General features: G+C 47.1%; 4 protein-coding genes across 11 annotated transcripts; 3 read left to right on the plus strand and 1 right to left on the minus strand.

Annotated features, from left to right (window-relative positions):
• The first annotated feature begins 1 nt into the window (after position 1).
• On the plus strand, positions 2 to 9,161 carry NEDD8 (NEDD8 ubiquitin like modifier). 2 transcript variants are annotated; one of them, XM_061430392.1, is made up of 5 exons: positions 2 to 117; positions 294 to 499; positions 7,927 to 7,974; positions 8,143 to 8,225; positions 8,792 to 9,161. In XM_061430392.1, the coding sequence occupies exons 2-5, from the start codon at positions 482 to 484 to the stop codon at positions 8,886 to 8,888; spliced, it is 246 nt and encodes an 81-aa protein (XP_061286376.1). In that variant the 5' UTR covers positions 2 to 117; positions 294 to 481; the 3' UTR covers positions 8,889 to 9,161. The 2 variants fall into 2 exon arrangements, with proteins under 2 accessions (XP_061286376.1, XP_061286375.1); XM_061430391.1 differs by having other exon boundaries at positions 117 to 499.
• An 868-nt stretch (positions 9,162 to 10,029) lies between these two features.
• On the plus strand, positions 10,030 to 11,555 carry MDP1 (magnesium dependent phosphatase 1). Of its 4 annotated transcripts, none has more exons than XM_061430390.1 (6): positions 10,030 to 10,204; positions 10,324 to 10,384; positions 10,458 to 10,568; positions 10,896 to 11,003; positions 11,101 to 11,173; positions 11,360 to 11,555. In XM_061430390.1, exons 1-6 carry the CDS (start codon positions 10,168 to 10,170, stop codon positions 11,390 to 11,392), a joined length of 423 nt encoding a protein of 140 aa, XP_061286374.1. In that variant the 5' UTR covers positions 10,030 to 10,167; the 3' UTR covers positions 11,393 to 11,555. The 4 variants fall into 4 exon arrangements, with proteins under 4 accessions (XP_061286374.1, XP_061286371.1, XP_061286373.1 ...); XM_061430387.1 differs by having other exon boundaries at positions 10,034 to 10,204; positions 11,101 to 11,196; XM_061430388.1 differs by having other exon boundaries at positions 10,036 to 10,204; positions 11,101 to 11,186.
• A 96-nt stretch (positions 11,556 to 11,651) lies between these two features.
• CHMP4A (charged multivesicular body protein 4A) lies at positions 11,652 to 15,703 on the plus strand. The gene is made up of 6 exons (XM_061430384.1): positions 11,652 to 12,086; positions 13,580 to 13,729; positions 13,819 to 13,996; positions 14,560 to 14,674; positions 14,834 to 14,969; positions 15,392 to 15,703. Exons 1-6 carry the CDS (start codon positions 12,056 to 12,058, stop codon positions 15,448 to 15,450), a joined length of 669 nt encoding a protein of 222 aa, XP_061286368.1. The 5' UTR covers positions 11,652 to 12,055; the 3' UTR covers positions 15,451 to 15,703.
• A 904-nt stretch (positions 15,704 to 16,607) lies between these two features.
• Positions 16,608 to 21,047, minus strand: TSSK4 (testis specific serine kinase 4). Of its 4 annotated transcripts, none has more exons than XM_061430381.1 (4): positions 20,398 to 21,047; positions 18,079 to 18,293; positions 17,308 to 17,689; positions 16,608 to 16,890 (listed from the first exon to the last, which is right to left on the minus strand). In XM_061430381.1, exons 1-4 carry the CDS (start codon positions 20,419 to 20,421, stop codon positions 16,708 to 16,710), a joined length of 804 nt encoding a protein of 267 aa, XP_061286365.1. In that variant the 5' UTR covers positions 20,422 to 21,047; the 3' UTR covers positions 16,608 to 16,707. The 4 variants fall into 4 exon arrangements, with proteins under 4 accessions (XP_061286365.1, XP_061286363.1, XP_061286362.1 ...); XM_061430379.1 differs by lacking the exon at positions 20,398 to 21,047 and adding an exon at positions 18,615 to 19,797 and having other exon boundaries at positions 17,308 to 17,671; XM_061430378.1 differs by lacking the exon at positions 20,398 to 21,047 and adding an exon at positions 18,615 to 19,796.
• Between the last annotated feature and the right edge of the window lie 217 nt (positions 21,048 to 21,264).

Genomic DNA, 21,264 nt, shown 5'->3' on the forward strand with positions numbered 1-21,264 from the left:
AACTAGCAGCCGAGGAATTCCGGCTTCGGTGGCAGCCGTGCAAGGCCTTCTGGATAACAGAGTTCACACACTGAGGATGCCGTCGGATCCGAGGGACAGGGGACTACAACTCCCAGAGTGAGACGCGCGGAGCTGCCCCCTGGCATGATGGGAGGAGTAGTTCGTTCCGTGCCCTCTTATTACTAGCCCCAACTCACTGGGGACTCTCAGAATTGTCATCTCTGCTGTGACTAAGCTGGCTGCCTTTTTACTTTCTTTTTTTTCTTTCACTACGCTACCGAAACGAAACGCAGAAATATTCCTGAGCCTTTCCGGAACCCCTTGGAAAGAAGGGAGAGGGGGAATGCGAGGCAGGGGTGGAGCCTGGCTGTGACCCGGAAGTAGAAGTGATTCCTGCCGGCGGAGTGCTGGGGAGAGGCATCGGCGACCGTAGCGGCAGAAGCAGCAATTTGTCTGTGTGCAGCCCCAAACTGAGAAGAAGATGCTAATTAAAGTGAAGGTGGGAGCACCACCAGCCTTGCCAAGACGCAGTGGTACTGGGCTGGCCGCTGTGCCTTAAGGGAGAAACCGGGAAGGAAAACCACGCCTTTCCCGAGCCTGGAGGGGGTTGACAGCTTCGGGGCTCCGCGCGAGGGGTGCCGGGAGGTAGGGTGGAGGCCCTAGAGGACTTTGAGAGCAGGGGCTGGCCCCGTCAGGAGACTTTTCCTTACCTGCTTTTACTTCAGGGCCGCCTTTGTCCGAAGTCTCGCTGTTTGTATGCACCCCCGCGGTCTTAGAGAAGGCCTAGCAGCATCTTGGCCTCCTTATCTCTCGGTTTTTTTGGAATGAGCTCTGTTCCCCATCCTTCATCCCAAGTTACCCGGTTCTCCCAGCGCCTAACGTAGGCTACTCCGAGTACAGCACAGCACAAAAGCGTTAGCCTTTTGTGGGAAATGGGGCCTCCCAGAAACTAGACTGTAAGCCTTGGCTAGTTGTTGCCAAGATGTAGTATCTCAGCCTTCCTTCAGGAACCAAAGGTGGGAGCGTGTTCAGTCAGCGCCTGCCTTTCTGAGCCAGCATCCTGGACTAGCCTCAGTTCCTTGACTGAGGCAAGTTATCAGTATCCTAGTACGCGATCTCCATCCCGCCTCCCATGGTTCTTCACTAATTCCCAACCCTCATTAGCCCTACCTGCAGTTTCCTCCTTGGTGCCTTAAGACGGAGGGACAAAAACTAACAATTGGTGCAGTGCAACGTTAAACTTTTTTTTTTAACTGCTAAGTAAGTCTGTCGTTACTGCGTCTGCTCCTTAGTGTATTTACCACGCATAATAGCAATTAACATCTTTAGCTCTTCTGAACTACCTCTTAGCTAAGGATTGGGGCCAAGCAGTATTTTAAAGGTCATTGTTTTTTAAAATTTGAATAATGACTTACAGCTTATAGCTCAGTCAGTAAAGAATCCGCCTGCAGTGCAGGAGACTTGGGTTCGATTCCTGGGTCAGGAAGATAGATCCCCTGGAGAAGGAAATGGCAACCCACTTCAGTATTCTTTCCTGGAGAATCCCATGGACAGAGGAACTTGGCAGGCTGCAGTCCATGGGGGTCACAAGAGTTGGACACGACTTAGCAACTAAACCACATATTTTCATTTCCTTTGGATAAATACCAAGGAATGGAATTACTAGGTCATGTATAACTTTAAAAGAAACTGCCAAACAGTTCTCCAAAATGTGGCACCATTTTACATCCCCACCTGCAATGAGTAAGCATTCTAGCTGCTCTGCACCCGTCTTTATTTTAGCTGTTATAAGGCAGTGAAATGTTACCTCAGTCAGGTTTAAATTAATCACTGTTGGTCTTCCCCCACCACAGCATTTTGTCATTGAACTTTTGTATTTGGACAATAATAATCAGTATGGCATTTCCTTGTATGTTGGTTTGTTTTATTAATTGTATGTCTCATTGTCTGTTGATTGTAAATCTTCACTTGAAAAAGATTGTTGACAGAGGCTGAGTCACTTAATTTCTTTTGTATCCCCTCCAGTGCTTAGAGCAGAATGTTAAGTTTAGCTTCATCATAGTTCAGTTGAATACCATTAGATGTATTCCTAGGTCACAATGATCAGATTTGAGGGAAGAAACCCAGTATGACGTGATCTTTTAAAATTGTTCGGTTTTATTTATTTATTTTTAATTGTTCAGTTTTAAACAGTTTTAATTTATGGACAATTTCAAACATATAAACAGCAACGAGAAGGAATAATGCACCCTATGTTGTTGTTTAGTCACTAAGTCATGTCCAGCTCTTTTGTTATCCCATGGACTGTAGTCCACCAGGCTCCTCTAGGTCCATGGGATTTCCTAGTCAAGAATACTGGAGTGTGTTGCCATTTCTTTCTCCAGGGCATCTTCCCAGCCCAAGGATTGGACCCAGGGATCAAACCCGTCTCCTGCATTGGCAGGCGGATTCTTTACCACTGAGCCACCAGGGAAGCCCAAAGCACCCTATACACAGTTTCAAAACTGTCATCTCATGGCCAATACTATTTTATTTATACTGACTACTTTTCTTACTTGATATTTTAAGAAGCAAACCCCAGATAGTGTACCATGTATTATTTGTACATATTTCAGTATTTATCTGTAAAAAAGAATTTTTTTCCTAACATAACCATAATTATTACACCTCAAAAATCAATGATAACTCCTCACTATCATTGTCTTATTTATTTTTTACAATTTGTTTGAATCTGGATCCAATTAAAATTCATACATTGTGCTTGGTTGGTAAGTATTTTAGGCCTCTTTAAAATTGTAATTCTACATTTCCCTGATTTTTTCTTGTTTAATAACCTAGATTATTGGCCCCATAGAGTTTCCTATGTTTTGGATTTTGCTGACTACATCCCCATGTAGTCTTTTAATATATCTCTTTCCTCTTTATTTCCTGTCAATTGATAATAAGATCTAGAGGCTCAGGTAGTCCTGTTTGTCTGTTCATATGAGAATAATTCAGGGGTGGTTTTGTGACATTTACTTCTGTCAGGTGGTTTTGCTTTCTGTGATGTTAGTAGTTGCATAGATCTATTATTGCATTGGAGTTTACAAAATGGGGATATTCTGATTTTATTGTTGCTTCCTACATAAGCTGGAATGCTGAGCCGTGTCCAGCACAGTGCCCATTAGCCCTCGTGGGCTATCAAGCACTTGAAATGTGGCCAGTGAGACTGAGGAATTGGAAGTTTTATTTCAGTTATTTATTTTATTTGTATTTCATTTTAGTTAAATATAAGAACTAAAACTTTATTCAGCCCTTGCTACTGCTGCTGCTAAGTCACTTCAGTCGTGTCCAACTCTGTGCAACCCCATAGACGGCAGCCCATCAGGCTCCCCCGTCCCTGGGATTCTCCAGGCAAGAACACTGGAGTGGGTTGCCATTTCCTTCTCCAATGCATGAAAGTGAAAAGTGAAAGTGAAGTCGCTCAGTCCTGTCCGACTCTTAGAGACCCCATGGACTTCAGCCTACCAGGCTCCTCTGTCCATGGGATTTTCCAGGCAAGAGTACTGGAGTGGGGTGCCATTGCTGGGAAACCTTTTAACTTGTTTGGAACAAGTTGGGAATGTAAATCTTTTTCAACTGTAAATTATGAAAAAAATTTTAATCTTTTTAATACTTATTTATGTGGCTGCATTGGGTCTTGGTTGCATCATGTGGGATCTTTTGTTGTGGCACATGGACTCCGGCTCAGTAGTTGTGGCACTCCGGCTTAGTTGCTCCTTGGCATGTGGGATCTTAGTTCCCCTACCAGGGATCGAACCCTGATCCCCTGCGTTGCAAGGTGGATTCTTAACCATTGGACCACCAGGGAAGTCTCATCAACTGTAAATTAAGAAATTTAAATACAGATCAAGTATTTGAGATGAAAACTTACCATCTGCATTGAAGTGTGCTGTAAGTATGAAATGCACACAGGATTTTGGAGATTTAGTTAGAAAAAAGAATGTAAAATATATTAATAATTTGCATATATTGGGTTTCAGAATATTAAAATTGCACCTTAAAAAAATGTGGCTACTAGAATATTTAATATTGTATATGTGGCTGTTACTAAGTTTCTATCTCTAGTAGACGGTGCTACTTTACTCTCATCAAGGACATTATTTTAATTTTTTTTTTTTATTCCAGAGTGTTCATGGTTTTTAAAAAAGGAAAATACAAAAAAGCACAAAAAAAGTAATTTAAGTCAGCCATAATCTCACAACTCAAAAGCACTGATGTGTATATCCTTTCACACTTTTTTGAAAGCATATAAATACATATGTTGATTTATTTATTTACAAAATTAGAATTATACTATTAATCTAAACACAATTTGAGGAGTCTGTGATTTTCCCCCTATGTCTGTACCATAATTTATTTAACCTTCAATTTAACCTTAAATTGCTCTTTATAGTTTTGCAGTTTCAAAAGGTTGCAGTCCCATTATCATAGATATATTTTTGGACATATTATTTTCCCAGAAGCGTTGTTGCTGGGATGCCATATGCCAGAATGCTGTCTGGATACATTCATAGGCTTTTGTAGTCAATCTCAGAAACAAGAGAACCAGTCCTAGACTTTTAGAATTTATAAACCAGTAATTTTTTTCAAACCTTGTAAAGCACAAGCATCCAACTCTTGGGAGGGCAGTTCTAGGCCTCCTGTTAGAGTTTTTTGTACTCTTTAAAAATTGTTATTATTAAATCAGAATGAATATTTATTAATATCCATATGATAAAGGAATATATTTTTATTAGAAATGTAAATAGTACAGATAAAGGGAGAGTCAGGTTTGGTAAACCCTGTGCTCAGTCCTACTCCTCTTCTCAAGGATAATCATCATTTTAAGAGATATGTATACTTTTAATCCTTTTTATGTATGTATGTATATATCTACATGTAGAAAGTGATACTAATCGTATATTCTTTTAGATCTTTCCATGTCTGTGTATAAGCTGTTGCATAATAAATATATCATTCTATGGATGTACCATAGTTTGTTTTCTTATTAATAGGCATTAGGCTATTTCTCGGAGAGGGCAGTGGTGCCCCACTCCAGTACTCTTGCCTGGAAAATCCCATGGACAGAGGAGCCTGGTAGGCTGCAGTCCATGGGGTCGCTAAGAGTCGGACACGACTGAGCGACTTCACTTTCACTTTTCACTTTCATGCATTGGAGAAGGAAATGGCAGCCCACTCCAGTGTTCTTGCCTGGAGAATCCCAGGGACAGGGGAGCCTGGTGGGCTGCTGTCTATGGGGTCGCACAGAGTCGGACATGACTGAAGCGACTTAGCAGCAGCAGCAGCAGCAGCAAGCTATTTCTAGTGTTTTGCTTTTATAAAAGGTGTTACTGCTACTGCTAAGTCACTTCAGTCGTGTCCGACTCTGTGCGACCCCATAGACGGCAGCCCACCAGGCTCCCCGTCCCTGGGATTCTCCAGGCAAGAACACTGGAGTGGGCTGCCATTTCCTTCTCCAATGTGTGTTACAGTATACTTCATATGTTCCTCTTTGAATATGTACTGAAATTTCAAGTTTTTCCTTTAGGTTAGTTACCTAAAGATAGAATTGTCTGGTTAAAGAGTCTTTGCATTAAGAACAATAAAGTGAAATATTTGTGGACAACGCAGAATTGTATACTTTTCATTTGGTCAGGAAAGAGCCTAAAAAAAATACCGTATATTGTCACTGTCATTTCATAAAAGGATTTTTAACAGCTGAATATATTTAGTTTCAGGGCTTCCCAGGTGGCACAGTAGTAAAGAATCTGCCTGCCAGTGCAGGAGATGCAAGAGACACAGGTTCGATCCCTGGGTTGGGAAGGTTCTCTGGGGTAGGAAATGGCAACCTGCTCCTGTATTTTTGCAGAAAATCAGAGGAGTGTGGAGGGCTACCGTCCATGGGGTCACAAAGAGTCAGACACAATCGAGAACGCATGCACATATTTAGCTTCATGAAAATCTCACTGTTGCTATTCCTTTTCTCATTTTAACATAGACTATTGAATTTTCATATAGACCAGCTTGGTTTGGGGTGGAAACTTAAGAATCACTATTGTAATTTATTATTTTGCATCCAAACAGGTCAATCCAAGGGAGTTACTCCTGCATTTTTTTTTTTTTAATATCCTTAGTACTGAGCCATTGTCATGGTTGAGAAATTAGGTCTTATGTCCTTTCTTCATTCTGGCCCCATAAGTGGGAACCATATGTTATTTTGTTATCTGCCACAGGAGTGTACATCGAGTCCCAATACTAGGTCACCTGGGCTTCCCAGGTGGCTCAGTGGTAAAGAATCCACCTGCCAAGGAAGGAGTTGGAGATGCAGGTTCGATCCCTGGGTCAGGAAGATCCCCTGGAGAAGGAAATGGCAACCTCGTCCAGTATTCTTGTCTGGAAAGTCCCATGGACAGAGAAGCCTGGCGCACTACAGTCCACGGGGTCATAAAGAGTCAGATGCGACTTGGCAACTGAGCACGCATGCACTAGATCAGCCAGACTCAGGCAGTGCTGAATATGGAGCTAAAAGCTCTGGTTCTGGGGCCAGCGAATTTGTGTTTGGATCCACACTGTCCTTTTGACATCATAGGCATGCTTTTTAACCTGTCCAAACCCCATTTTCCTGATCTATAAATGGTTATAGGAATAGTACATATCTCAAGTTACTTGCAAGGATTAAATATTGATGCATTTAAGACACTTGGTATAGTTTCTGACTCTTAGAAAGTGTTCAGTAAGTGTTGGCTGTGATCATAACATGATCTTCAGTGTATTTAGTGAGTGAAGTTGCTCAGTTGTGTCTGACTCTTTGTGACCCCATGGACTGTGGGTCCTCCGTCCATGGGATTTTCCGGGCAAGAATACTGGAGTGGGTTGCCATTTCCTTCTCCAGGAGATCTCCCTGACCCAGGGATTGAACCTGGGTCTCCTGCGTTGTAGGCAGACGCTTTACCGTCTGAGCCACCAGTGTATTTAGCCTTTCCATTATTATTTATTGACTGCTTATATGTCAAACACCATACTTTGTGCTTAGACTGGGAAGATTGAACAGTCTCTGTCCTTTAAGAAGTTGGAGTATAAATTGGAGAGTTTGACACTTAACTAGCTGTAATATCTATTAAAGTGCATTGGTGACAAGCCATCAATCTTAAAGGGTCCCTTAAAGGTTTGAGAAGGAGTGGAAGAGGGGATGGCAACAAGGAAAACAGTAGAAGCAAAGAAAATGCCCCTAAATTAGACCGTCCATTTGTAGTCTAGATTACTGTAGACTGATGCAGGTGGAACTTTAAGAGCAAGGATGGATGGGAGATAAGATAGGATGAAGCACAGTATTTGTAAGTGTACAGTTGTGTTTTGGGTGTCAGCAACCTTTAGCCTATGGAAGAAGTCAAGAAGACCAGAGCTGCAATTTTAGGATTTAGGTGAAAATCTGGAGAAGATACAGAAGAATAGAATGTTGAGTTCTAGTATGGCTTAAAAAGCTGGTCAGAGGTGATCTCTAGTGTCCTTGAGAATGCTTTGAATTATCTGAGTGTTAATTTCTAGCATTAGTACATAAAACAAGGTCCTTTTCAAAGGAATACTCTCCTTAGGACAACTCTCATTGACGTCTTATCCAAAGGAGTTATAGTATCCTCATGGATTCTAATTGGGTGGGGGATGAGATGACCTGTGAGATTAAGAGGTCAAATGGTTTACAGACTCTTCCCCTGTCAAAGTTGTTCACAGCCTAAAAATGTCTGAAATTGGGTATGAGCAAATACTCCTGACACTTCAAATCAACTTTGCTGAGAGTGTGCATTTCTCAAAAGGAAGTCGATCCCCCAAGGCTAGGCCAGGATGTTTTACCTAGGAGACAAATTGTATACTGAACTATAAGACTCAGGAAACCCTTGCCTATTTCAGACGCTGACCGGAAAGGAGATTGAGATTGACATTGAACCCACGGACAAGGTAATGTATGCCCAGTACCTCTCCAAGCCTATCTCCCTACATGTACCTTTGCCTGGGTATGCTGATGAACTTAGTCCTTTTGCTCTCATGCTATCTGCATAGCTCTTGTTCTTTCCACTTCCATGGTCCCTCCCCCTGAGCAGCCCCTGACTACTTGTACCCCTAAAGGTGGAACGAATTAAGGAGCGTGTGGAGGAGAAAGAGGGAATTCCACCACAGCAGCAGCGGCTCATCTACAGTGGCAAACAGATGTAAGTATGGAATGGAAATGAAAGTATGCTGATGGGTTTTTTTTCTTGGCTATGCTGGGTCTTTGCTGTGCTGCCTTTGCTGTAGTTGAAGTGCATGGGATTCTCAACGCCGTGATTTCTCTTGTTGCAGAGCACCAGCTACAGGGCATGTGGGCTTCAGTAGTTTCAACTCCCAGGATCTAGAGCACAGGCTCAACAGTTGTGGTACATGGGTTTAGTTGTTTCTCGGCATGTGGGATCTTTCCAGATCAGGGATTGAACCTCTGTCTCCAGCATTGGCAGGTTGATTCTTTACCACTCAGCCACCAGGGAAGTCTGAAAATATCTCTAATTTCTCTTGTTAACAGGTTACCCATATTGCTAATACCCCTGTGGGCTTTTGTCTGTGTTCAAAATTGAAAGAAATATCAAGTTACAGTTGGGGATTAGTAAAAATATAAAAGATGTAATTTTTTTTCTCATATGCATTCATAGATCTCCAGAGATCCGTGAAACCCAGGTTAAGAACGCCACTCTAAAGGGTATTGCTAATACCTTTTTTTTTTCTTTTTTGCCTCTTCCTGTAGGAATGATGAGAAGACAGCAGCTGATTACAAGATATTAGGTGGTTCAGTCCTCCATCTGGTGTTGGCTCTGAGAGGAGGAGGTGGTCTTAGGCAGTGACGGACTCTGCTCCATTTTACCTCCCTGCCCTGTCACTCATAATGAGGCATCATATATCCTCTCACTCTGTGGGACACCAGAGCCACTACCCCCTCCCCTGGATGCCCAGTCTTGTGTGTCTGTTGGTGGGAGATTGTGAGGACCCCAGGAGGCAGTGTTCCTGGCCCAAAGGGCCCTTGCTGGCTATTGGGTTTTAGTTTGCAGTCCTGTGTGCTTCCCTCTCTTACGGCTGTGTCCCTGGTTCTCAATAAAATATTTCTTGACCTCCTGGAATCTTTCTTCTATTGCACAAATGTGACTGAAATCAAAGTGGACCCAGGGAATTCCCCAGTGGTTCAGTGGTTACGATACCCTGTTTTCACTGCTAAGGGCTGGAGTTAAGTCCCTGGTTGGGGAACTAAGATCCCACAAAACAGGTGGGATCTTAGTTTTGGGTGTGGCCAAAAAAACCCAGAACTGACCCAGTGCACACCCAGTTACACCAGGTTGAAGGACTGTGACAATGGAAGGGAACATACCCTTAGAGGAATTCTCAAACTGTAAGTGTATACTCAGGAGTGTGCTAGAGCCAACTGTTACTTGTGCCAGAGCTAATCGTTGGCATCTTTCCCAGCCCCATATTAACTTACTTCATGTTGGTAGCTTGAAATTGGCCATGGTCAAGAGTATTTACAGAAATTGACAATACAAATCAGTCCTTCCCCCCAAACTGGTTGTTAAATCTCTTTCAGCATACTACTGATGTGGGTGGTAGAAACCAGGAGAGTGAGTTCTCCCCCATTGAGATGCTACAGGACATTTGGGCCTGGTTCAAGAAAAGCCCTCAAGAGCTTAATCAACACTACATTCTTTTATGGCTGGAATATTGCTGAGGGCTTAGGTTTCTATACCATGGAGAGGCTGATATTGAGATAGGATGAGGAGTGATGAGCTATGATGGATCACTTTAGGTCTCGGTGAGATAAAATGAGAGAGGGGTACTAGAAGAAAGGGCTTCCCTTCCTTGGCTCCTCTAGTTCAGTAGCATATGGTGAGCCTGGGTTGGATGGAGAAACAAGACCTTGCAGAGACCTGAGGGTCATAGGAGCTGTCGGCGACGGTACTTTGCTGAGGTCCTTCCCCTCCTCCACCACCAGAGGGCGCCCTTGTGCGGTCTTGGGCCGACCTTCCCAGCTCGGCTTGGCGACGCTCTAGTCGCCGTTTCTCTGAGGCCCGCCGGCGGCCACTGAGCTGTGAGAGCAAGGCCTGCCTCCGTGCGCACAGCCTGCGGGCACGGGTCATGGCGCGACTCCCCAAACTCGCAGTCTTCGATCTAGGTGAGGGACCGGGTTGGGGAAAGTTTCGTAAGGCACAGTATTTCTCCAAAGCCCAGTAGCTGCTCTCGAGGCCCTGCGCCCTCGCAGGCTGAGACACCCTCATCTTCTCCCTCTCGCAGATTACACGCTCTGGCCGTTCTGGGTGGACACGCACGTAGACCCCCCGTTCCACAAGAGCAGGTGAGGCAGGGCTGGGGAGGCCTGGGGCCAGGCGGGGCTCCGCGGGAGCTGAGCGCACTCTCGCCGTCTCCAGTGACGGAACTGTACGAGATAGGCGGGGCCAGAGCATCCAACTGTACCCTGAGGTGCCTGAGGTCCTGGAACGATTGCGGGGCCTGGGAGTACCCATCGCGGCCGCTTCACGGTAAGAAGAGGGGCTGAGTCGGTCTAATGTTGAGAGATGTGTGCATGAGGAGACTTCCGTGTAACCCTTTGGCTGCAAAAATTTAGGCCGCGCAAATTTGCAGGTATTTGTACATTTTCGAATTGTACCCTCTGCTGTGCATTTTGTAACTTTATAAACATTGGCTCAGTGGTACCCGTATCAGGCAGGAAGGATATGGAATTGAAGCTGGACGGAAGATGCTTGCCCATCCCGGACAAACAAGAAGTTGATTTCCCCCTGGTTACACATTAACTTCACTTGCAGCCTTGGCCCTCCATTCTCCCCATCTACTACACCTTTTTGCAGGACAGGTGAGGTTGAAGGAGCCAACCAGCTGCTGGAGCTCTTTGACCTTGTCAGATACTTTGTTCATCGGGAAATCTATCCAGGCAGCAAAGTCACGCACTTTGAGAGGTATGAAGCGATAAATGGTGAAGCCGGGAGAGAGAAGACCAGGGAGACTGGAGGGGCTAAGAAGCCAGCGTGGTCACTCCCAGCGTGTCTTGCACAGGTTGCAGCGGAAGACTGGAGTTCCTTTCTCTCAGATGATCTTCTTTGATGATGAGAAGAGGAACATCGTAGATGTCAGCAAATTGGGTACTAAGTGGTGAGGCTAGCCATTTGGGGAATGAGGAGAAAGGCTTCCTAAGAGGGAAAGGGTTGGGAGGTATGTACAGGATAGTCTGCATGCAGGTGATGCCCCCAAAAAGGCGAGAGTCCTAACTGGGAGCCCTGAAGGCCTGATGAAATGTGGCTTCTTTTCTTTCTAGGTGTTACCTGCATTCATGTCCAGCATGGAATGAGCCTTCAAACCCTAACTCAAGGATTAGATGCATTCACAAAGGCCCAAGCTGGACTCTGAGGTCCAGTCATTTGAGGCACAGAACTGAAAGGAAATCAGGAGGGCATTTTCAGGTGCATTTGTAAATTATTAAAGTGTATTTGTGTGCGGCAGAAGAGATCTTACCCTGTGTGGGTTGTTTCTGTTTTGACCTGGGGTGGGCCATCCGGAGGTGCAAAGACCAGAACGTGAGGCACTGGATCTGCCTTATGAACTTGTGGCAAACCGACTATGATCTCCTTGTGCGCTCCCCATTCCCACCCCTCTCCCGAGCTCTGTCAAGGGCGTAAAAAACTCTTGCACTGGCCCCAAGTAGTAGGGTGCATTACCCTGCACATTTCTTTCCAGGAAACAAAGAGTTTGTTTGCGGGTTGGAGTGGGGCGGCCTTTTTATTCAGCGGGAAACTAAGCGGCCGCTTTGAGAGGAGCGCGTGGGTTTGGGGCTGGTGTGTTGGCTCACGTGATAGCAGTGGTCTCACTGGCGCCTGTTGATGATGTCGCCGCGGTGCCCTAAGGAGGGATTGGCCGAGGCCGGTCTCGGAGTGAGGCGTACGGCACCTACTCGGGAGCAAGGCGGAAGCGCACGGGATACCGTGGGGCGGAGGCGGGAGAGGCGAGGGTCGCGATGAGTGGGCTTGGCCGGCTGTTCGGGAGGGGTGAGCCCGGGCAAGACTGGTCCCCGGGAGGTGCTGGCCGCAGGGGGCTGGAGGCGGGGAGAGCAGGAGACGCTGTCTGGAAAACCCCTATAGCCCGGCCTTCTCCCGAGCCAGCACCGCCGCCTTGTCTGCGTGCGCGGTTCCAGCTGCCTTCCTGGGAGGGAAGAGCCTGAGGCCCCGGAGGGGGCGCGAGTGGAGGGCGTGGCTACTGTGCTGGCTCCCACTGTTGAGGCTTTGGGGACGGTTTCTTGGCATGCAGTCCTTTCCAAAGCACTGGTGCTTCCTTCATGCTGGGCCGGAGGCAATCTGAGGTGACCCAAGAAAGTTAGCCCTCTTGAGCTCCTCTGAGGTGGGGGAGACAGGCAAAATCTGGCATTTACAGTGTGGTGTGGCAACTCCGTGATGGAGATTTTCCCGAAAGCCAGGGGGTACACAGAAGAATCAGGGTGCCAGGTGGTGATCCGGAGTCTAGCAGTATGCCAAGCGGCGGGTGGGTGGGTGGAGGGGTGGGTGGAGGGTGGCGGGGGTGGGAGGGTGGTTGAGGTTCTCTAGGAAAAGGTAACGGTGCAAAACAGAGGCAGGGAGAAGTGTGGTATATTTAGGGAAAAGAAGTTCTGACCTCTGAGTATGGGTGGGTGTGTGTGTGTGTGTGTGTGTGTGTGTGTGTGTGTGTGTGTGAAGGACCCTGTGTATCTTGTTAAAAAACCTTTTTTGGATTTTATTCTGTAGGCAGTGGAGAGTATAGAAGGATCTTAAGCAGGCTCAGGCCTTCAGCTTTTTTATTTTTTAAAAAATAAGTCTGTTAGAAGTGCAGAAGATACAGGGGAAAATTGAGATCAGACTTTTTTTCTTTAGCCTCTATGCTCTGTTCACTTTGATGCTGTGGAGTCAGGACCTTGCGTATCTTCTAGGATAACAAGTGGAACACTGATTATAAAACGTGATTGAACTCTGGTGGGGAACGAGATAATGAGGAGGTTATGCATGTGTGGGTGCTGGCGGCACACGGGAAGTCTTTGTACCTTCCACTTGCTCAGTTTGCTGTAAATCCAAAATTGTTCTAAAAAAAAGAAAAAAAAAAGATTGGAAATGACTTGAAATGTAGCTAGGAATAAAAAGGATACTGGCTTTGGAATTCATACTGTCACATTTCAGTTCCCTTGCAGTCTCTTACTACAGTAGTTGTGATTTTAGATCAAAATGTTAACCTCTTTGTGCCTGTTTTCACATTTGTAAACTGGAGTTAGTACATTCATTATAGAAGGTCATTTGGGGATTAAAAACAACACTATTAAGTGCCTGGCACATACCATGCACTCCACGCTGCTAAGTCGCTTCAGTCGTGTCCGACTCTGTGAGACCCCATAAACGGCAGTCCACCAGGCTCCCCCGTCCCTGGGATTCTCCAGGCACGAACACTGGAGTGGGTTGCCATTTAATCGTTGGCTAATATTTTTCTTTCACACAATGTGGGCTGCTCCATTGGATTCCAGGAAAGAAGGAGAAGGGGCCAACCCCTGAAGAGGCAATACAGAAACTGAAGGAGACGGAGAAGATATTGATCAAGAAACAGGAATTTCTGGAGCAGAAGATTGAACAGGAGCTACAAGCTGCCAAGAAGCATGGGACCAAGAACAAGAGAGGTAATGGGGGAGGGAAAGGTGCCACCAGGGAGGGCCCAGGGGGAGGCAAGGGCTTCTGGCTCTGATGTTCAGGGTGTGGGCTGGATCAGCTGCCCTACAGGCTTTGCGGAGGAAGAAAAGGTTGGAACAGCAGCTGGCACAAACCGACGGGACATTATCCACCCTGGAATTTCAGCGTGAGGCCATTGAGAATGCCACCACCAATGCAGAAGTGCTTCGTACCATGGAGCTTGCTGCCCAAGGCTTGAAGAAGGCCTACCAGGACATGTGGGTATGGGGGGAGGGGAGGAGGGGACCCAGGCACTGGGGAGAGTAGCTTGGTTTTGTGCTGTGACTCTTAAAACCTCTCCAGATGTGAATTTAGAGTAGAGACGCCTGTGATGGCTAGACCTCTGTCAGCCTTCTTGCTTACTACAAGATGATCTCTGCTGGCTGGGACATTCTAGGGAGGAAATATGATTTCCTGGGTTTTTTTTTTTTTTTTCTTTTTGGCTGTGCCGAGCAACTATGGGATCTTAGTTCCCCAATCAGGGTTTGAACCTGGGCCCCCAGCAGTGGAAGTGAGGAGTCTTAACCACTGAACCACAGGGAAGTCCCAATTTTTCTCATTTTTTAAGACCCTTCAGAGAGAGCACCCAGTCTTCCCCACTGTGGCTTCATGTCATTTCTCAGCCCATGTTTGCCTCTTTATACTTTTCCAGGGGTCTCTTTTACCTGGTAGCCCTGGATTTGTCAGTCTGAAGCCACAGGCAGGAGGGACGTCATTCATGTGAGATTAAAAAATGAAGGGGATTGTCACCTGATTTCTGGGCTGTGTATCTTGTTCTCAGGGACATTGACAAGGTGGATGAACTGATGGCTGACATCACAGAACAACAGGAGGTGGCCCAGCAGATCTCAGATGCCATTTCTCGGCCTGTGGGCTTTGGAGATGACGTGGATGAGGTGACTGGGCGAGAGGGGTCAGGGAATGTTGAAGGCATGGGACCAGCCAGAAGGAATGCCCAAGAGAATTGTGGGGCAGGTTTGGGGGGAACTCCAAAAGTATGTTTTTGGAAATAGAATTTTCCTTTGTTCTGAGTGGCCTTGTCCTCCCGTATCCAGGATGAACTGTTGGAGGAGCTAGAGGAGCTGGAGCAGGAGGAATTGGCCCGAGAGTTGTTACACGTGGGTGACGAGGAGGAGGAGCCCCCGGTCGCACTGCCCAGTGCACCCTCTACACATCTGCCTGCGGAGCCAGGTGCCCAGGGCTCTTCTGTCATCTCAAGGACTTGAGAGGGTGGGATAGACAGGGGGGAAATTATTCCTCATCCATCCTGCCTCAAAGGATCCAGGCAGAGAGGGTTACTGCTACAGTTGCATAGGTTGTTGACTGCATAAGGGTACCTGGCTGAAGGGGAATGGGGACTGAGATCCAGCTTGTCCTTCACCCTACAAACCATGTATCCTGGTTTAGGGATGCAAATGCTGGGAGAAATGAGCACCTTCTGATTTGCACAAAGGTGCTATGGGAATTAGCAGCAGCCCAGCAAGCAAGACCATACCCTTAGGTTCTTTGCTGGGAGAGAGCATTCAGCAGGTTCCTAGTGTTACAGAAGGGGATGGTTGGAAGTTGCTGAGACCTTAACACTTGTCTTTCTCTGGGTGTCCTTGTCTCCAAAGCTCCCAAAGCGGATGAAGATGAAGCGGAACTAAAGCAGCTGGCTGAGTGGGTGTCCTGATGAGTCTGGGGTTGTCAGCCTGACGCTGCCTTTGTTGCTCTCTTTTCCTTAAGTGCCAAATGCTGAGCTAAAGGAACATGGCCTTGTTGGTAGGTCCTGCTGAGGGTGGTGGTGTGACCCTGCCTGAGAAAAGGGTCTGTGGCCCTCCCTTCCCTGGCTCAACTATGAAGAAGGATTGGTACGGGAAGAGCCCCTGGGCTCCCATGGATAGCATTACAGTGCCCTCATCCCCAATAAAACTGGGTGGACGGAACCCTAGTGCTTATGCTGCCTTGTCTACCACTGAAACTCATCTCCTGGTTCTTGGAGCTTTGTATCAAGAAATGAGTGACAATGAGAGTGAGAAAGGGGAGCTGTAGCGTAGAACAAATGGAGCTTCCAGTATCTTAACCTGGTGTGTTCCAGGCAGATATTGTTCCATCTCTCAAGCTGGTTTGTCCTAGGGATGCCTAGTGCTGAGCGTAAGGAAACTGCCGTCTAGTATTATCCCAGAATCATGTGGGGCCGCCCCTAAGTCTTCCCTCATCCCTTTTTACCCAATTGTGCCACTGCAAAGAGAGCCGCATGATTTACTACCCATATTCCTTTTACTAAGCCTGTTCACAGATAGGAAAGGAGAAATACACGGATGATGGGGTAAATAGGTTTGCTTTCTCCAGAACGCATAGTGAATAGGCTTGGTTTGAAACTGTTACTTCCACGTGTAGGAACAATAATGAGGGACCCTAACTCCTGGGACTGTTTCAGTGGTGGTTAAGGTGGCATTTGGAGGAGGAAGGAACCAAAATATTGCCCACCTCCTGATACTGGTTTCTAAAAGAATGAACAATGCTGTCCCTTTGGACTGTAGACAAACAGAGCAACCAGGGTAGAGCAAGTTCTGCCCCACTACTTGAACATGTGGAGTGCATGGAGACACACAGCAGCGAGCATGTCCTCAGCCAGAACAGTGAAGCGTCTCCGAAGCAGGTGTTCCTCCCATCTCGCCCAGCCCACCTTCAGAACCACAGAAGAGCTACACTGTAAATTACAATCTAGACTTAACTGGTGTCTAGATGACTGGTTACAGGCTCTGGGCAGAAATCCACCTCTCACCCTCAGCACTGTTCCCTGCTAAGGGTCCCCTGAGGAAAGAATGTGACTCCAGCTAATGAAACTAAAACAGAATTAGATTTATTTATTTTTGGTATAAAAGATTTTTATCCCCAGACCCTCCTGCTTTGCTCCTCTTTCAACCCCCCTCCCCCTCTGCCACTTTCAGGTACTGATTTCCAAGGACTGGTGACGATTAGTGGTGCTGGGGGGCTGGCACATGGCCTCGAGTAGCCTGATCTCATGGGTGGGTTGCTCAGGCTGGAACTTCAGCACCCAGGGATCCTTGATGATGTCCAGGATGGTGGCACGCTTGGGGGCTTGGCGTAGCGTCTGGAGGATCAGGTTCTAGGGCAGGGGAGAGAGAGGTCTTGGCTGAGCTGGCCCCCTACTGTGCCACACAGGCAATGAGCAGCTGGACCTAAGGAAGAAGCAGGATAGCCCATCACACCACTCTGGTGAAAGGGAGTATGGCCCTGACTTTACCCTTAAAAGCCTCCTGTCTGCTCAGAAAGCCAATATCTTGAGGGGAACCTTGCAGAATCCCCTTCTGGCCTAGAGATAGAGACTAAAACCTGCTCATCACTCATCCCAGGTGCAAGCCCAGGGGTTGGCCCTTTAAGCCCTCCCTGCCATTCTAGGGCAGAGGGTGGGCGTGAGATAGCCCTGGTGGCGGGGAGCCTTCCCCTGGATCGGGAGGTCTAGGTTGGGTGTTCCCTCCCTACGGGGCACCCAAGGCTTCAGCCCTCCTAGGGGAGCCAGCACCTTGCACTCCTGGGAGATGGCATAGTTAGGTGGAAAAGTGACCTCCTTCTGAGTTTCTTTCAGCAGCTTCTTGAGATTGGTGTCATCAAAGGGTAGACGGGCGACCACCAGAGTGTAGAGGATGACGCCCATGCTCCAGGTGTCAGACAGGAAGGGGTTGTAGGGCAAGCCTAGCAAGATCTCTGGGCAGGCATAAGCAAAGCTGCCACAGTAGGTCTGGCTGAGGTGGCTGAAGCAGTTCATTTGGCGGTAGGAAGGGCTATTCCGCACAGACTGGTTGGAAGGCACCATCTTGGCGAAGCCAAAGTCCGATATCTTCACGTTCTCCCGCTTGTCCAGCAGCAGGTTCTCCAACTTTAAGTCCCTACCAGCAGCAGAAAGGCTGGGGGTCAGGAGAGGGCTTAGTATTAGACTGGGAGCTGAAGGGCCAGGGGTCAGAGGCTAGAGATGAGGAAAGGCAAAGGGAGAGAGATGCCATTATGAGGACACAGGGCAGAGAGGAAGGAAAGCCAGGGAGTTGTGAGCAGAACCCAAAGGGGAGAGGATGGCAGCTAAGGACTACTGGGAGCTTAACATCACTTTTCATTAAGTGCTCTGCTCACAGGGGGCACTTAATATGTGTTCTTGAGCAGACGATTAAAGTGGATGGATGGGCCTAGATACTCAGGAGGGAGATCAAGGAGGGGAGCGTGAGGGAAAGAGAGCAGAAAGTAGATGTGCATAAAACCCCCTGGAGCCCAAAGGCCCCAGTCTGAGTGGCAGCGCCCTCACCGGTGCACGATGCCTTTGCTGTGCAGGTAGGCGATGCCCAGGGTCAGCTGGGAGAACCACTTTCCAGCAAGGGGCTCAGAGCAGGCCCCGTAGCGCTGGATCCACTCAAGAACGTCACCACCCTGAGCCAGCTCCAGAATGATGTAGACCCGGGATGTGGTTTCGATGGCCTGATAGAAGTTGATGAGATACTTGTGCCGCAGGACCTTCATCACCTGGCTCCAGAAGAGGGACCCATCAAACCGAGGCAGGGAGCTGTGCTCCAGCCCTCCTCCTCTCCCACTGCTGCTTTTTTAGAACTCTGCAACAGAATCAAACCCCAGAGGGCTGGTGGCCTGTGGACAAACCCTGTTTTGTACTTTTACTTTTGGAGGGTCTGAAGGTGAGGTGGAAAGAAACTTAAATTTTCCTAGCTGCCTAGTGAGCCATTCAGTTGTGGTTTAGTGGTTTCTGGCTCCACCCACTCCTAACCGTACCCCTTTTGAGAACCATTAAGTATCTTGGTATCAGTTCCCTCTTCTAGACCCCTTTCCAACCTGTATCTCACGGGGCAGGAACTTGTTAAGATAGTCCTCAGAGGCCTTCTTCTTCGAGATGATCTTGACGGCCACCATGACCTTCTGCTTTGTGTAGTAAGCCTCATACACTGTCCCGTAGGAGCCATTGCCAATGACTTTGCCCACTTCGTAACCATACTCCTCCATGACAGAGCGGTAGGCCGAGGTGGGTGGTGCTTCCATGTCTCCCTTCCCCATGGTGTTGGGCTTGCTGAGTGCAGAGAGCTTTGCTACTTAAAAGCCTCCTGTCTGCCTAGAAAGCCAACACCTTAAGCTGCTGTAGGCTAGGTAACTTTAAAGTGAAGTTAAAGTCTCCAAAACTTGCCTATGCAATCTGGGATGCTGGGCTCAGCTCTCCACTAGGAACTTGGAGGGGGAAGAAGGGAGAAGCAGTTCTTTTGTCTACACTGGCTGTTGTTACTTCTTTCTCTTCTTGGTTACGGAACTCCCCAAGGTCCCATGTTCTGCACACATCATAATTCACCTTCTATCTACCACTGGCCACAAGGCTTGAGAGGAAATGCAGTTTCATTGCTGGAAATTATCCCTTTGTAATCTGGTGAGACTCATTCCATGGATCTGGTCCTTTCAACCAATCATGTTTATTGAGTACCTGCTATGTGCCAGGCAGTGTGTGGCATCCCGGAAGAAAATTACCAGTAAGACCAATAGAGACCCTATGCTACTAGTGTTTATAATCCAGCATGAGAAACACCTGAGTGTGAGAATATTACAGAGAATGGTAAGGTATTGCAGAAGCATGTTCTAAGGAATCTAAAATATTCTTTTTGTGGAGGTGGCTTTTTTTTTTTGAACAGATTGAGCTGGACTCACTTGAGTAGTTCATCTGGTGACATCATCTCAGCTAGGCTGGTTTGTTTCTGCATAAGTGAAGTGAAAGTTGCTCAGTCGTGCCCTACTCTTTGTGATCCCATGGACTGTACTGGAGTGGGTAGCCTTTCCCTTCTCCAGGGGATCTTCCCAACCCAAACCCAGGTCTCCCACATTGCAGGCAGATTCTTTACCAGCTGAGCCACAAGGGAAGCCCAAGAATACTGGAGTGGGTAGCCTATCCCTTCTCCAGGGATCTCCCTCACCGAGGAATTGAACTGGGGTCTCCTGCATTGCAGGCGGATTCTTTACCAACTGAGCTGCATATCATGTCATTATTCAGTAGACTAGCTCAAGTTGCCTTACATACTTTGCACTGAATTCCAAGTGGAAAAAAAAAAAATCGGAAGCTGCATGACCAATTGAGACCTAGGGTCCAAAATCAAAAAACATCACTTCCGTACCTTTATATGAATAAAGACAGGTACAAGGATCACTTGGATGTATGGGGGTGGGGATGGACATGCTTCTTAACCTTGAAATGCACACTTATCTTACCTTCCATGACCCTGGACTCCAGTTTTCCTTACATCCAGCCAGCCATTCCCCAGGATTCACTGGAGCCTCTCCCACCATCCATCCCTGTAACAGAACCTTATTTCTGTTATTTCTCCCTCTGTTCCTAATAGAAATAAGGTTCTGTTACAAGCCTTATTTCCTCTGACCTTTACATCCTTCCTAAGGATCTCATCAAGACCCTTCATTTCTTCACTGATGACTCCAGCAAGCCTTCTGCTCCTCTCCCCTTGGTGTGTTCACCGTGAAATCCAGGAATAAATGATTTTGTTCCCACAATAGTTCAGTGCCTCCCCATTCTCCTTAGGATCAACTCGAAATTCTTTTATGTGACTTCAAATTTGACCCCACTTACCTCTCCAATTTTCTGTTGTAACATACATGTAATGCTCCAGCCAAACAACTGCTTTTCCTTCGTTGTTCCCTCTGTTCTGGCAGACTGTGACTCTCTTCAGGGCTTAGCTGATGTGCTATTTTAAGGAAGCCTTTGACTGCTCAGGTCCAAATCAGACGTCCCTCCCTCCTGAGTGCTCCCACAGTTCCAATACTTTGTCTAATGTAGCGTCTGTTGTTTTTCCTGCTTGCATCTCCCACTAGGCTGTAAGGAAGGTCAACTGATGAGAGAAGGGGTATGAAGTCAAAGATCTGAGAAGAAAGGCTTGTGGAGAATGGGAGGGAGCTGACTGGGAAAATGAACACTGGGCAGCACTGACGGTCCCACTGAGACTGGAAAACCCAGCTTATGGACACAATCTTAACACAGTGTAGTGTTAAGATTCTTTTAGCATCCTGGATATTGGTGCTTGAACATTAACAGACAAACTGACCCAAGATTAAGATTTCACTTGGCAGCTGCAGTGAAAGGATAATCAAGAACTCAGGCAAGAAGGTGGCTAAAGACCCAAGCTGCGTGGGTTAGGAAGACAAGCAAGAAAAAGGCCAAAGGGCAGGGGGAGGGGTTGCAGGTCTCTGTGAAATGAAACGAGTCTGGTGGGAAAGACGGAGGAAGAGAGGTTATCTGGATTTAAGATGATGGGGTGGGGGGGTGGGGACGGCACACAAGGAATAACAAGGGAAGAATCAAATTTTCTTTTATCTTCCATCCTCCAAAACAAAACTTTCAACAGATTATGCCATAGGCTACTGGTAAATTCTCATTTATTGATAATCCTGCTGGCAGGGTGGCTGAAAGTCCTGCTGGAGTCAGATCTACATCCTCAGT

The sequence above is a fragment of the Bos javanicus genome, chromosome 10, assembly GCF_032452875.1.
Source record: "Bos javanicus breed banteng chromosome 10, ARS-OSU_banteng_1.0, whole genome shotgun sequence".
Lineage (NCBI taxonomy): Eukaryota > Metazoa > Chordata > Mammalia > Artiodactyla > Bovidae > Bos > Bos javanicus.